Genomic DNA, 14,951 nt, shown 5'->3' with positions numbered 1-14,951 from the left:
CTCCTTACTCCCATCCACCCTACCTACAGTGCTTTACACCAAGAACTCAGTACTGAGATGAAGAAAGAAAGTAATATAATACTTTGGTACAAAAACAGCTGTAGGAAGAGGGGGTCTGTTAATCATGTTTCCCTCCTGGAGGGAAAACTCAGGCTCCCAGCCGTGTGGGCCATGTGGGGGCAAGAGGACTGCAGGCACTTGGGCACGGAGTCTGGCCGCAGGAGTACTCTTTGGTTAGTCTTCAGGAATGGGAAAGGCGTGGCCCAACAAGAGCATCTGTCTCAGAGCTCCACACAGGGTCCCCCCTCTCCAGAGGCCGGTATGGGGTGGCTTCAGACTTCCACTGCACGACCTGGAGCACCAAGACCACGCACCACAATACCAGATTCACCCAAGAAGAGGTCTGTGGGAGACAGGAACAGGAGTGTGAGGAGTGGGCCCATCTCGAATCCAGTTCCACCCACACACCACTCTTAGCTGTTCACTGTCAGGCCGTCAAGCCTTCAGCTCCTCTCAGCCCCTCACTGGTGGGCCAAGCTCAGAGTACACTGGTGAGCACTCTTACAACTGCAGATTGTGTTATATGATTCATTGTGTGAATCTGTGTATCCCTCAATCTCCACCCAGTCTTTCATATCCCAGGACCTCACTTCAGCATTGTGTAGGTTGGAGTAAAACTGCAGAGCGGTTCCAGGGGGTATCCATGGAGTTTTCTGGGCATCAGAGCAGCTGTGAGGTCAAAGAGACAGTTGTGAGAAAGGGGAGACATACCCTAAATACCCTTGTGCTCCAATGCCCCTTTGAGAACTGATGGGGATCTAAAACGGGGTGTAGAGGATCCCCTCTACAGAGGGAAGGTAGTCAGCCCCAGCCAGGCTTCCCTCCCCCTCCCATTACCTAGTTATGTTCAGGGAGATGATGGATTTGCAGAGGGAACTGGTGCCAAATCGAAGGATGCAGGCAGACACTAAGACCAGGAAGATGGCTATAGCTGAGATGGCCAGTGCAATGCGGAGCCCTATCGGGCCTCTACAAGGAGGGAGAGAATAAACCTTGTGGTTGAGGTGGGACTCCTCCCATCTCAGCCCCTGGCCCTCGGAGTGGGCAGTCACCTGTGGGAATCCTCGATGCAGCTGCTGTAGACCCAGAAGAGCAGAAGCAGGAGACAGTAGAGGGCCAGCAGGCCAGAGGCCCCAGCCACAAAGTAGCAGAGAGATGGGGCCGAGGGTCGGGACAAGGCCAGGGAGGAGCCATTCAGGGCAGCCACACCATACAGGGGACAGCTGCCCCTGAAGGAGCCCTGTGGAAAGAAGCTGCTGAGTCCTAGATTTCAGGCTGGTGCCTCTGGATGCAGGCTCATGGCAGGTGTTGGGGATAATCTAGACCAGGGCCGCTCTAGGGAGTTATTTGTGCACTGTCGGTTCCTGTTTCTGGGCCAGTAGATTAATGAGTCCGCTGGGGAAATCAAACCTGCAGTGAGTGGCCAGAAGGATCAGGAAATAGGCGGTAGTTATGAAATACAAAGAGCTTCAGAGTTGCCTCACAAGTTCTGGTCTCCCCTCGTGCAGAAATCCTAGAGTAGAACCAGAACTGTGTGACCTTCAGCTATCTCCGATGTTTTCTGACCTGTAAAACAGGCGTAATAGCGCCTACTTATAGGGATTAAATGAACCTGTTTATTAACATGATTGCCTGACTGCGATAAACACTCAGCCTAAACTTTTGGCTTCTGCTACATCACTATTTTGCCATTTAACACATTCTGTTGCAACCATTTGGTAGTTTGATCATCTCCACTACACTAAGCTTTATTTCTTGGAGTAGCTTAGCACAATAGTGTCTGATTTAGGGGGCCCTGGACCTACTTGTTTCACAGCCAGGGTGAGGTTATGCAGAGGGAGTCACCAGGCCGGGCTATATCTGATGCTGTTAAGACTCTCCTGAGGACTCGTTCCTTTGGCCAGAGTATGACCTGGGCGGACGGATCGACAGAGCGCGTTTACCGCCGATGCAACTCCGCCGCCGACCAGCCCCACCCGGCCCACCGGCTGAGAGGAGCAGCGCGGCAGAACCCGCCCCCCACCCCCCACCGGCCCGGACAGCAGCGGACTCTCCGTGTCAGGATCGGCCTGCCCGCCCCCGCTTACCCGGCCCGGCGGCCGGCCCCGTCCCGCAGCCCCACCTGGGTCCGAGTCAGTGCCGCGGCCGCCACGGCTCCGCACACGAAGGCGGTAGCAAAGAACACGAGCTCGACGCGCTGCAGCCAAGGGAGAGCCATGGCTCCCTCGCCACCAGGAAGCGCCGCCGTGGGAGCCAACCGCCCAAGCCCCGCCTCATCCGGCGCGACCCACGAGCGCGGAGACGTCACTTCCGGGCGCTGGATTTATTCACAGAGGCCAGCGCCGCCTCAAAGCGGCAGGTACAGCGAGTAGTCCGAGAGCGCCCAGCGGCGGGCCGGGCGGCCGGTGCGGCCGATCATGGGCAGCTTCTGCACGTAACGGGAGGCCGGGCTGGGCCCGTACGGCGCGGGGAAGGCAGTCTGGAAGAGGCGCCCGCGGCATCGCCTCCCTGCTTGCCGCCCGGCGATGATGAAACGGAAGTGAGGGGCACCGCGCGGGGCGAAACGGCTCTTCTGGAAGACGTCGCGGGTGCCGGCGCCCGGGCCCTGCTGCCGGGGCGCCCCCCGCGCCCGGTGCACGCGCGGCAGCGGCCTGCTCTCAGAGGCGGTGGGGGCAGAGGCCGACGGGGGGCCTCCGCCCCGGGGGCTCTCGTCGCCCTGCGGGCTGACCATGGCGTTGGCGGTCAGCTGTGGCATCTTCCGCACCGAGTCCGGGGCGGCCGCCGGCTCCTTCTTGTCCCCAGGCGGCCGCGGGGCCGTGGGCGCGGGCTGACCCGTGCCAAAGCGGGTGGCCAAGCTGTCACCGAAGAAGGCGTAGAGCTCCCGATAGATGTCCGCCAGGGTCACCGAAGGGGAAGGAGCCTCCGGCCCCGCGCCTCCTGGCGGCAGCGGGAGACCAGACCCAAAGCCTGGCTCTGCGCTGCCCCCGGAGGGAGACTCCTGCAGGAGAAGACTGTCCCAAGGCAGGTCGTCTGAGCGCCGGCAGCCCCTGCTGCCTGGCCCACCCTTGTTGGGCTCTGCTGCCTGGGCCTTCATCTTCAGCAGTCGTTCTACGGCCACCTGCAAGAGCAGGGGGACTAGGATAGGAGGAACCTGGGCCTATCAAGTGTTCCAAAGTAGGCCCGCTGAGCTACTGTGCTCATGCAGGGAGGAGAGGCTGGAAGGGGCTGGCACTCACCAGAATGGCTCCATAGACTTTGTGCCCATCTGCTTTAACCTGGGCATTCGATACTGAATAATCATCTAGCACAGCCTGCAAATTTGTCCAGTAAGTGGACAGGTGTGGGTACAGGACTCGCTCTACTGCCTGGAAGGGAGAGAAGAATGCAGTGAGTGCCTCTTTTTTGCTTATCGCCTCCCAAGTACCATTTCCCCTGAAAGATCTACTTTTATCTCCGGTACTGAATTTAGGGCTCAATCCTAAATTCCCTGCTTGGCATATTCAGCCACCGTTTGGAAGCTCCTGGATGCCCAAGCCTTAATTAATTAAGCCCTGGGAACAAAGATCGGGTACAAAGACATACAAAACCAATACAAAGTGACCCCACTATCACTGACATATGTGCCAAAGGCTAAGAGGGTATAAGTAATGCCCCCTGGTAACAGAGAAATTTAGTGGCCAGCTGCTACCCTATACAGCCAATAATGTCCTGGCATAGATGCAACCTGGAACTCAGTTCAAACCACTTGTGCAAAAACAAACAACTGGGCTTCCCTGGTGGCGCAGTGGTTGAGAGTCCGCCTGCCGACGCAGGGGACGCGGGTTCGTGCCCCAGTCCGGGAAGATCCCACATGCTGCGGAGCGGCTGGGCCCGTGAGCCATGGCCGCTGAGCCTGCGCGTCCGGAGCCTGTGCTCCGCAACGGGAGAGGCCACAACAGCGAGAGGCCCGCGTACCGCAAAGAACAAACAAACTGATCAGAGACCTGGACTCTGATTATATAATTTTAAATCCTATGTTTAATTTAGGGGAAAGCAATTAAGACTTCACAGAGCAGGTGACGTTTGTGACAGGCTTATATGGATAAGTTCTTTGGTTAGCCACAGACTGAGAATTTGAAAATGTTGATAAAATCAACAAGTTCCTAGAAAAATAAAACTTAATGCTGATTCAAGAAAGATGAAAGCGGGCTTCCCTGGTGACGCAGTGGTTGAGAGTCCGCCTGCCGATGCAGGGGACACAGGTTCGTGCCCCGGTCCGGGAAGATCCCACATGCCGCGGAGCGGCTGGGCCCGTGAGCCATGGCCGCTGAGCCTGCGCGTCCGGAGCCTGTGCTCCGCAGCGGGAGGGGCCACAGCAGTGAGAGGCCCGCGTACCGCAAAAAAAAAAAAAAAAAAGAAAGAAAGATGAAAGCTTGGGACTGCCCTGGTGGTCCAGTGGTACAGAATCCGCCTTACAATGCAGGGGATGCGGGTTTGATCCCTGGTCAGGGAACTAAGATCCCACATGCTGCGGGGCAACTAAGCCTCTGTGCCACAACTACTGAGCTCGCGCGCCTCAACTAGAGCCCACGTGCCACAAACTACAGAGCCCACGCGCTCTGGAACCCGCGTGCCACAAGTAGAGAGAAGCCCGCACGCCACAACGAAAGATCCCGCCTGCCACAACTAAGACCCGACGCAGCCAAAAATAAATGAAATAAACAAAGAGATCTTTAAAAAATATATATGAAAGCTCAAATAATTCTGTAACCATAGTAGTTAAAAATATAACCACAAAACACCATGCCAGAATTTACAGTCGACAGACACTCAAGGAAAAGGGCATCTCAATAAAATAAAATAAAATTTAATTTAAAAATATAAAGTATAAAAAATAAATACTCCTTCCCCACCTCATCCCATAAAGCCAGTATAACCCTGATACTAAAACCATGTAAGGACAGTACCTGAGGAAACTTAATGATTGATTTCACTCATAGAGATAAATCATTTTAAATTTTAGTAAAGGGCTTCTCTGGTTAAGAACCCGCCTGCCAATGCAGGGGACATGGGTTCGAGCCCTGGTCCAGGAAGATCCCACATGCCACGGAGCAACTAAGCCCATGCGCCACAACTACTGAGCCTGCGCTCCAGAGCCCATGAGCCACAACTACTGAGCCCATGTGCCACAACTACTGAAGCCCATGCACCTAGAGCCCGTGCTCCACAACAAGAGAAGCCACCGCAATGAGAAGACCGCGCACCAAAACGAAGAGTAGCCCCTGCTCGCCGCAACTAGAGAAAGCCCATGCACAGCAACAAAGACCCAATGCAAACAAAAATAATAATTTAAAAATAATAAAATTTTAGTAAAGCCAACAGTATATAAAAAATGTATTATATTCCAATAAAAGTTTTGCATTTTTTTAAAGACTATAGCATGACTAAATTGAGTTTATCCTAGAAATGTAAAGATGGTTTACTATTAGAAAATCTGTATAGGGAATTCCCTGGCAATCCAGTGGTTAGGACTCAGCGCTTTCACTGCTGGGGCCGGGGTTCATTCCCTGGTTGGGGAACTAAGATCCCACAAGCTGTGATACAGACAAAAAAAAAAAAAAAAAAAAAAAACCCACTATGTATACAATTAACCACATTAACAGATAAAAGCAGGAAAACCTTAGGATCAATTCAAAAGATACAGAAAGAGTGTTTGATAAAAGTTAACATAAAGTAATAATAAAACTAAGAATAAAATTTCCTTAACCTGAGGAAGGTATCTATCTATAAACACACAAAGTAAACATCAGCCTAAATAGGAAAGGTTACTGTTAACCCTTTTTTTAAAATCGGAAATGAGACAAGGATGCCCATTATCATCATATGTAAAATGATATTAGTGATCCTAACAATAAAATAATAAAAAGAAATTAAAGGCATTAGGTTTGGGAATTCCCTGGTGGCCCAGTGGTTAGGACTCCGCACTTTCACTGCCAAGGGCCCAGGTTCGATCCCTGGTCAGGAAACTAAGATCCCACAAGCCGTGTGGTGTGCCCACCGCCCCCCCCCGCAAAAAAAAGAATTCAAAAAAATAAAGGCGGGCTTCCCTGGTGGCGCAGTGGTTGAGAGTCCACCTGCCGATGGAGGGGACGTGGGTTCGTGCCCCGGTCCGGGAAGATCCCACATGCCGTGGAGCGGCTAGGCCCGTGAGCCATGGCCGCTGAGCCCGCGCATCCGGAGCCTGTGCTCCGCAACGGGAGAGGCCACAACAGTGAGAGGCCCGTGTACCACAAAAATAAATAAATAAATAAATAAATATAAAGGCATAAGGTTTAAAAAAGACAAAGCTGTCATTATTTGCACGATATGATCTACCTTAAAAACCAAAAATAATCCACAGTTAAAAATGATAGTTTAATAAAGTAGCTGAATCAATACACAAGTCAATTGTGTTTCTATACACCAGTAAGAAATTAATACCATGAAAAGAAGACACCATTACAACAGTATCAAAAATAGCAGGAGGGCTTCCCTGGTGGCGCAGTGGTTGAGAGTCCACCTGCCGATGCAGGGGACGCGGGTTCGTGCCCCGGTCCGGGAAGATCCCACATGCCGCGGAGCAGCTGGGCCCGTGAGCCACGGCCGCTGAGCCTGCGCGTCCGGAGCCTGCGCTCTGCAACGGGAGAGGCCGCAGCAGTGAGAGGCTCACATACCACAAAAAAAAAAAGCAAAAAAAAAAAAAGCAAGAATCTAGGAATAAACTGAATGAAGTATTTGTAGGTTCTCTTCAGGGAAAATGATGAAAGGATCCTGAAAGACAGTGAAAGACCTAAAAAAATGGAGAGATGACAGGTTCTTGGACAAGAAAGACTTTCTAACTACAAATGGGAGCTCTTACAGCTCTGCGAGAAAAGCCAGGGTCCTCACCTTCCAGCCAAGGGCGTGCAGCCCCACCACAGCCCCGTAGTGAGAGCAGAGAGGCCTCACAGGATCTGCCAAGACCTTCTGCAGGGAGAGCAGGATCTGCTGATAGAGGCCACTTACAAGGTCCCCGTGAGTCCTGCGGGAGCAACATTCAGTCAGGGGAATGAGGCACGGCACTGCCCAGCTGTACTCAGGTCCCAGCACATAGAGAAAACAGCACCTGTACGGCACGCTTGGGTGAGTGAAAGAGGCCTCTGGGCCGAGAGGCCCAGGACCTCAGGGCTGATGGACCAAACCCCTGGCACGTTCGTCACCCATTTGTAGAATCCCCGGGTTCACGGCACACCAGCTTGGAAGATTGAAGGGAAGAGGCTCCCCGACCTCTCAACATAGAGCCTCAAAGCCAGAAGTTTCACCCCATCTCCTACCCCAACCCACTCAGCTCTGCAGCAGTCCTGCCCTTTGATCAGCACTGGCCCAGCAGCTACCAGAAGATGTGACTGAGCAGGAGGGCAGCTCCATCCCGCAGGGTCCAGTGGTCATTCAGCGGGTTGATGGAGGCAGCCAGGGGCTCCAGGACACAGTAGAGGACACTGCCTACCAGGGAGCGGACATAGGGCCCCAGGCAGAGGTGTGGGTTCCGAACTAGGCTCCGTGCCACTTGCAAGAGCCGGTGTAGCTGCTCCAGGTCGTGGCTTACAGATTTCACCTGTTGGGAGGAGAGGGGTGCTTAGGGGACACAAGGGCGCACAAGAGCCTGCTCTTCTGGTGGCACCTGCCGTGAGCCCTAGAGGCTGCTGCATCATCTCCTCCCCACAAAACCACATAAACCCCACTTACCCCACTGACCACATAAACAAAGTACGGCAGGAGCGCTGCAATCTTCGAGTTGGTCTGCAAGTCCTGGAGGGCAACCTGAAATGGAAGGGGCCACGCTGCACAGTCCACCAGCCCCAAGTATAAACTGACATTTTTTTTTAAAGAACAATTTAGCACCTATGCAGTAAAATTTTAAACGTTCAAACTCTGTGACTCAGCAATTCTACAAATTTAACCCGCTACAAAAGAAACCCACTCACACATACCCACATACAGATAGCACTGTCTGTAATGTAATAATAAAAAACTGAATACAACCTAAATGTCCAACATATTTTTAACTGAGTAAAGCAATTATTCTAAAAGCAGACGTTTAGTTACCACTGGTTGACGGTAAACTATGTACAGTTTACACATACAAAAAAAAGGGTGAGTGGGGGATGCTACAGAATTGCACTTTCTACTTTGTATGATTTTATATTACAGTACTTCTATTATAAACATATGCTGGTATGACTTTTTTTTTTTGGCTGCATTGGATCTTAGCTGTGGCATAACAGCTCCTCCCTAGCTGTGGCGTGCAAGCTCAGTAGTTGCAGCACATAGGCTTAGTTGCCCCGCGGCATGTGGGACCTTAGTTCCTCGACCAGGTATTGAACCCATGTCCCCTGCATTGGAAGGCGGATTCTCAACCACTGGACCACCAGGGAAGTCCCCTGGTATTACTTTGATAAGCAGAAAAAAGAGAGTAGGTAAATGAGTAAAACCATCTTAGCCCTGAACCTCCACCACCTGTGCCCTTCCAACGCCTCTGGATAAAGACCCTAAGTTCAGGTTCTGTGAAAGCGGACAGCAGCTAGTGAGGAAGGAGCTCAGCTCCCAGGCCCCACATCCAGCCACTGCACTGTTGCCTGGGGACCAGCAGCCAAGTTTCTAAGGCAGGAAGTATAGTAACAACAGTCGGAACTTTGCAAGGGAAACAACAGCAGCAGCCAGACGTGGAAGATGTAAAACCCTCAAACAGAGAGAGGCCACATGGCCAAGCAGACCACCAAACTGGTCCTCGTCTGACTCTGGACAGAAGAGGCCTGGCACAGGCGCTGTCCAGCGGGCCCTGTGGAGCCCAAGAGGCTAAAGCAGCAGGGCTGGCATGAGGTCTGGCCAGGCACCTTAACCTGGCTCCCTCTACTTCCTCTTCTCCTTTCCCTCTCGAGTCCAGGCAAATGAAAGCTACCATGTGGATGCCCCATGTGGCTCCAGGTCAACAGATGCCCCAAAGGGTGGGCTCTGGATTAAGGTGTGGGGAGCTGACCACCTGAGCCCCCCACAGGGCCCTGCTGAGCTGCCCATTCCCTAAGGAACAAGGGTTCCTACTAGAGTGGGAAGAGGAGTCAGCGCTGGCGGAGGGCCAGCCACAGAGCACCACGCCAAGAGCAGCTTCTGCCCACATCAGTCACTCAGTGTTCAGAGGACAGAAGGAGGCATCTGAAGGAATTCCATGAGGATTTGAAAGTTGGACTTTGTGCCCCAGTTCAGGCCCACGGCTCACCTTCATCAGCTGTGGATCATCCCCCAGCACAGCCCGAGTCACTTGCTGGTAGTACTTGAGAAGGTCATCAGTCAGTGAAGACACAGCACTGGGCACTGCCAGAGGGTGGGCAGAAGGTGGTCAGGGTGGAGCCCTGCCCTCTCCCAGCCTCCCCACCTCCCCCCAACAACCACCGCCATTCCCACAATCCCACAAGGAGCCCATTCCGACAGGACGCCCAGAGCACAGCGCTGCCAGCCCCTCTGAGCAGCCTGCGCGGCCCTGACCTTGCAAGCTCTCCACACCCAGCTCTGTACGCTGCCTCCCACCTGTCCTCTGCTGGGCGGACTCCTGCTTAGTCCCCAAGTTCCAAGGTCATAAGCCTCAGGCTGTGAAGCTCCATTCAGCAGACCCTGGAAGTGTGACACCTCAGGGACCCCAGCAAGCGGCCCAGACTTCTGTACTAGCACCCAACATGGCATCATGATCGGTCTTAAGTCTGGGACACTATCTCCGACTCTGAGGCCTCTGGACAGGGAGCAGTGCCCACTCAGGGCAGGCACCCCTTAGGCACGGAAAATTCTTGTCAGGTGAAGACTCAGAGGTGTAGAGGCACCACCCTCAGCTCCTAACGGAGGAACGTCCAGGCAGAGGGCCCATTCCCCACACTGCCCCTTACCCGATCCTTGAGGGGCCAGGTTCCCTTTGCCATCTAGGTAGGAGACATGAACTAGAACCAGAGCAGAGAGATGGGTCAGCCTGGGGTTCGGCCCCTTGTAATACCACCCACCCTTCTGAGTTCCGCCCCATCCACCAGCCAGCCCATCACCACTCCTCCGACAACCCAACTCCTGTCCCCACCCCATGCATGACCCCGGCGGTCACCTCTCACAGCTGTCTCGGCGCAGCCTTTGGGGATGTTGGTGGCCAGGGCCAGCTCCACCAGGTTCACCTCTCGGTCCTCGGGGAAGTAGAGCTCACCCTCCCTGGCAGGGCGCAGGGGCAGCGCCTCCTGGGACCCATAACCACACACAGCCTGAGTGAAGAGATGACTGGGCTGAATCCAGGGAGGGAAGAGGTGCTCTACCAATCAGGGCACGAAGCCTATGTTTGCGGGAAGTCCAGAGGTCCTGAGAAGAGGGGGGATGCCCGGGGATCCAGGACCTTCACTGGGAACTTGGCTGGAGCATCCGGTATTCGCTGAGTCAAGGAGTAGCATGTGGGCCCTCCTCACGGATCCACAGGGACTCAGAACCCCACCCACAGGCTGCTGTTCCTCCACCTCACACTTGCCCAACTTTGAAAACCCTCCTCTCTTCTAACCCTCCCCTCTTCTTCCCTGGACCCACTGCCCCGGAACAACTGTGCAGGACATTCCAACCCCTACACTTGGGCTCAGCCTCCTCCCTCACCCAGAATGCCCTCTTTTCCTTGTGACTTAGTCTAATCCCAGCCTCCCTTTCAGGTTCAGCTCAAGTTCCATCTCTTCCAAGAAACCTTCCCTAACCTCCTGGTCTCCGTGGCCGCCTCTCCCTCTCTGAACTCCTGGCCCTTGGGGGCTGGGCCCAGCACATGTGCTGTGGTGGCTGTGACCTTCCCTCGTGTGTGCACTGGGTCTTCACATCTCGCTGCACTGCCAGCCCCGAGCTGGGCGTGCAGGAGGGCTCGTGCCAACCGAGCCTTCTGCAGCCGGCACCCCACTCACCTCCACACTGCTCCATCTGAGGGCCCTGTTGAAATCCTCGACAGTCAGCTTCCGCCGTTTGGTATGTTTCATGAATTGAGAGCTATTCTGGGAGCGGAGGAACAGAGTCATTCAAGGGACAGGAAACAGGGGGCAAACAACTCCCAACGTCACATCCCCTCCCTGTGACTCAGTTTCTCATGTGCAGGATGTGACTGTGAACCTGCCTGGCCCACCCAGCAGGCGTGTGGTGAGCAGCACACGAGAAGACGCCCAGCAAGCGCTTTGTTCGCTGGAAGACCGGCGGGCTGGAAGCGGGCTCTGGAGAGGGCGGGGACCGCCTCCACTGCACTCCCTCTGAGCAGGGAGTAGGTGCCTGACATATACTTGCTGAATAAACCCCCGGGGGAGGGGGTAGTCAAAGGGAGGGAGAAGGAGAGGGGAAGGGTACCTGGGTGGCCTCTCTGAGACGGTAGCACACGTCCTCTGCGAGCAGGGCCGTCACCTCATCACTCAGCTCCAGGCCTGTGCTCTCTGCCATGAGCCGGACGGACTCCCGAGGGATCTCCACGAACCGCCGCTCTTCTCGCTCCGACATGGCCCCGATGGAACTGGGAGTGGGGAGGGAGGTGTGAAAGGCCAGCCCAGGCTCCCTCAGAGCCTGTGAGCCGGACTCAAGGCCCTCGAAACCAGTCTTGCTGCTCTTTGCTCCAGAATCCCTGAGCAAGGAGTCACGATGGCTCTGAGCGTCCAGGTGAGGAAACCTGAGGCTCAGAGCAAGAAATGGACTGCAGCTGGACCCGAGGGCAGACAACAGGGCCACCTGAGAAACTGCCTGGCCTTGGGTTGCACAGAACCGGGTCCCAGCCCTGCTCTACCACCTCCGATGTGAACCCGCTGAGACCCTCATCAGTCTGAGCCCCGAGAAAACAGTGGCAAAATCCCTGCCCTCCGCAACTCACAGGGCTGGGGGGGGAGGGGGAGGAGGCGGCGGCTCAGGGCCTAGAGCGCCCCACAGATGGAGAGTGTTGCGCTCACTGACGATGAACAAAAACTTCATGCCTTCTTCCTTCTGATCCTCGCTACAATCGCTACGGACTAAACTGATGAAACGACTACTTTTATCCCCACAGTCCCTTGCTCAAAAGTCTTCAATACTTCTCCACCACTCCTAAAAGGAAAGTCCCAGCCCCCTGGCTCAGCATACCGTGTTTGGTCCCAAATCCCCACAGCTGATCAAGCTGACCCGCCCCCCCAGTAAGGCCGCCTCGTGTCTTCCAACCTGCCTTGCACCCCACTGCCAGGGCTTGGGCTGGTCTGTCCCCCACCTTACTCCAAGCCCCCACACCCTCCTCTTTCTTTCCTAAGGCAGAAGCAGCCTGTCCTTTGAGGTCTTCCTGCCCCATGTGCCACCTGGGGCTGTCAGGCTTTTAGTAGCTGGGCTTTCTGCCCACGTGTCTGGTCTTCCCCAGTTTGGCTATGAGCCCTAAAAGCAGAAACCTGCTCTTCCGCTCACAGGATATGGCAGAATAAGAAGGCACGAAAACAGCACAGCCCACAGTTAGAAGGTTGGCCCTCACGGACCAAAGTGAGGCATCAGCACCATGGGCAGCGACGCCCACCCAGCTTCACGGTGACCCACCCAGGCACTGCCCCACCACTCCTCTCTGACAAGGCTCAGTGGGTCACCAGTGACCTCCAGGTCCCTAAATCCAGTGGGCACCCTACCTGGTCTCCCTGCAGCATTTCTCCCAATGGCTCCTCATTGCCTTTGGAATGAAACACTAACCTGTGCCATGGCTCCAAGGCCCTGCATGTGTGGCTACATCTGCAAACACCTCTTTCCACTCTCTCGTGTTCTGCATACCCGTGGCCTCTTTCCATTTCCTCAAAAACACCTTATTTCAGGACACTCATACACTGTTTCCTGGACTTGAAACGCTCTCCTCCTCCACCCCCAATCCCTTTGTCCACTGAGCTCCTAGTCGCTCCTTCAGATGTCAGTCTCAAATGTCGCTTGCTCAGGGAACTCTTCTCAGACCGCCACCATGGGCCTGTACTTCACCTCCCAAAGCAGTTGACAGTTTGTAATTATACACTTGTGTAACTTTCCGATTAACACCTACCTCCCCACTAGATTGTAAGCTCCGTGCTAGCAAGGATCATCATGCCTTTTTGCTCACCTTTGCATCCCCCGCGTCAGGCACTGCGTCTGCACATAACACGCCCTCAATAAACACTTGCTGAAAAAACGAATAAAGAAAAGCGATTTTACTAAGCACATGCTATGCCCGAGGCACCGAGCTAAGTGCTTTCCATGGCTTACGCCTCATTCTGTCCACCTTAACAATGCGATAGGTATTATGTAAGTATTATGTCTATTTCACAACCAAGGAAATCTAAGCTCAAAGAGGTTAAATGTTAAATGACTTTCCCAAAACCATCCGGCGAGCACTACCTGGGCAGGGAACAAGAACTCAACTATCGTTCTAATCATGAGCAGCGACGGGCTGTGCGGGGAACAAGGCCTGGATTCCCAGCCAGGAAACTAGGCGTGGGAAACCCGCCAATGGATAATTGTTAAGCTTCTTTCTCCACCTGTAAAATGGGAGCACGAAGTCCTGCCCACACGGAAGGCGCCGAGGGGTTTTCCCTGTTACGTGCCCACATTACAATCCACAAAGTCCGGGCTCCGACCAAGGTCTCCCGCTCTTCAACCTCCTCTCCTGCACATCCTCAGCCACTAGCCATACTGTTAACAAGGCGCGAGAACTGACCTCTACCGGTCTCCGTGATACGAATCCTCCCACCCAGCCTCGCTTCACGCCAGATCTAGAGGTGGTGCGGTACGGGGGAGGAGGTCAGAGGTTACAGAACTTGGGTCACGTGGTCAGCGAAGGGGGCGGGCCCCCAGCGGAGCTGGCTCCCAGGCCGGTGAGCGTGCGGTCCACAGCAGGACGGGCCTTCGAGGGCCTGCTCACCTGAGGGCTCCGGCACGGCGAAGGCGGTTACCGGGACGGCGGTAGCGGTGACGGTGACGGTGGTGGCGGCGGCTCTGGCGCCCACTCACTCAGGTCGCACTAATTCCCTCTCTCGGCGCTCAGGCTCCGCCCTCTACAAACACAGCCAATCGACGAGCGCCTTGAGGAGTTCCCGCCCACCAAAAGACTTCCCGCTACCCGATTGGCCACTGTGATGGGGCTGTAAAAGGCTCAGGGCGCCAGGGGTCACGTGATGCTGAAGACTCGCGCTTCTTAAAGCAACAGCTCTTGGGAGCTTTGCGGGGTGGGTTTGGTTCGGTGTACGTTTTAATAACCATGTTCTCGAGGAAAGCGTCCGCATTCCCTTGTCTACTCCTGAGTTTCCGAGCACTTGCATTTACACGAATGCATTGATGCTTTAGACTTCGGCGTCTGCGTTAGTTTTGCTGCCCGCTCGGTGGGGATCAGCTTACCTCTCCCACATCACCTGCCACTTCCCCTTCCCGAAGGTTGGGCTCTCAGTAGGTATTCTCTGCCGGCAAAAGGGTCTTCTGACTGGGCCAAACACACCCCGTGCAAGCTCTAGACTCCAGGGCTCTACCCATTCGGACACCCTACCTCGTATCCTCCCCATTTCTGTCCAATAAGCCAAATATAAGCCCTCACCTACCTCGCACACTTCCTTGACCGTTTTACACGTACACGCTTTCCCGAACTTGGACAGTTCTCAATTGAAAAGCAGTGGGCTTAGTGAGTCAGACCGACACGGGTTCAAACTCTGATAGTGCTTTTGAGCAAACTACTTAAGCGCATTTCCCCCATCTACAAAATGGAGTGATAATACCCACCTCACAGGGTTATTGTAGATTAAATGAGATAAAATGTAGATTGACAGTTGGTAGTTGAATTTTCACTCACACATCACGGGGCAGACAGTGATTTAATTGCTTTATGTTCATCCAAGATGGGACCATTT

The 14,951-nt window shown here is 54.3% G+C and overlaps 2 protein-coding genes across 5 annotated transcripts; both read right to left on the bottom strand.

The window, feature by feature from the left end:
- Positions 1-60: 60 nt before the first annotated feature.
- TMEM179B (transmembrane protein 179B) lies at positions 61-2,353 on the bottom strand. Of its 2 annotated transcripts, XM_082845519.1 has the most exons (6): positions 2,148-2,353; positions 1,471-1,573; positions 1,113-1,300; positions 898-1,029; positions 651-729; positions 61-403 (listed from the first exon to the last, which is right to left on the bottom strand). In XM_082845519.1, exons 1-6 carry the CDS (start codon positions 2,276-2,278, stop codon positions 242-244), a joined length of 795 nt encoding a protein of 264 aa, XP_082701645.1. In that variant the 5' UTR covers positions 2,279-2,353; the 3' UTR covers positions 61-241. The 2 variants fall into 2 exon arrangements, with proteins under 2 accessions (XP_082701645.1, XP_082701644.1); XM_082845518.1 differs by lacking the exon at positions 1,471-1,573 and having other exon boundaries at positions 2,183-2,337.
- Positions 2,317-14,083, bottom strand: TAF6L (TATA-box binding protein associated factor 6 like). Of its 3 annotated transcripts, none has more exons than XM_082845516.1 (12): positions 13,976-14,083; positions 13,178-13,237; positions 11,446-11,605; positions 11,016-11,102; positions 10,196-10,346; positions 9,990-10,040; positions 9,332-9,426; positions 7,804-7,878; positions 7,452-7,672; positions 6,967-7,099; positions 3,297-3,425; positions 2,317-3,178 (listed from the first exon to the last, which is right to left on the bottom strand). In XM_082845516.1, exons 2-12 carry the CDS (start codon positions 13,183-13,185, stop codon positions 2,408-2,410), a joined length of 1,881 nt encoding a protein of 626 aa, XP_082701642.1. In that variant the 5' UTR covers positions 13,186-13,237; positions 13,976-14,083; the 3' UTR covers positions 2,317-2,407. The 3 variants fall into 3 exon arrangements, with proteins under 3 accessions (XP_082701642.1, XP_082701641.1, XP_082701643.1); XM_082845515.1 differs by lacking the exon at positions 13,976-14,083 and adding an exon at positions 13,772-13,878; XM_082845517.1 differs by lacking the exon at positions 13,976-14,083 and having other exon boundaries at positions 13,121-13,183.
- Positions 14,084-14,951: the final 868 nt, after the last annotated feature.

The sequence above is a fragment of the Leucopleurus acutus genome, assembly GCF_964270905.1.
Source record: "Leucopleurus acutus genome assembly, chromosome: 8".
In the NCBI taxonomy this organism is placed as follows: domain Eukaryota; kingdom Metazoa; phylum Chordata; class Mammalia; order Artiodactyla; family Delphinidae; genus Leucopleurus; species Leucopleurus acutus.
This window is presented reverse-complemented; position numbering and strand designations above follow the sequence as displayed.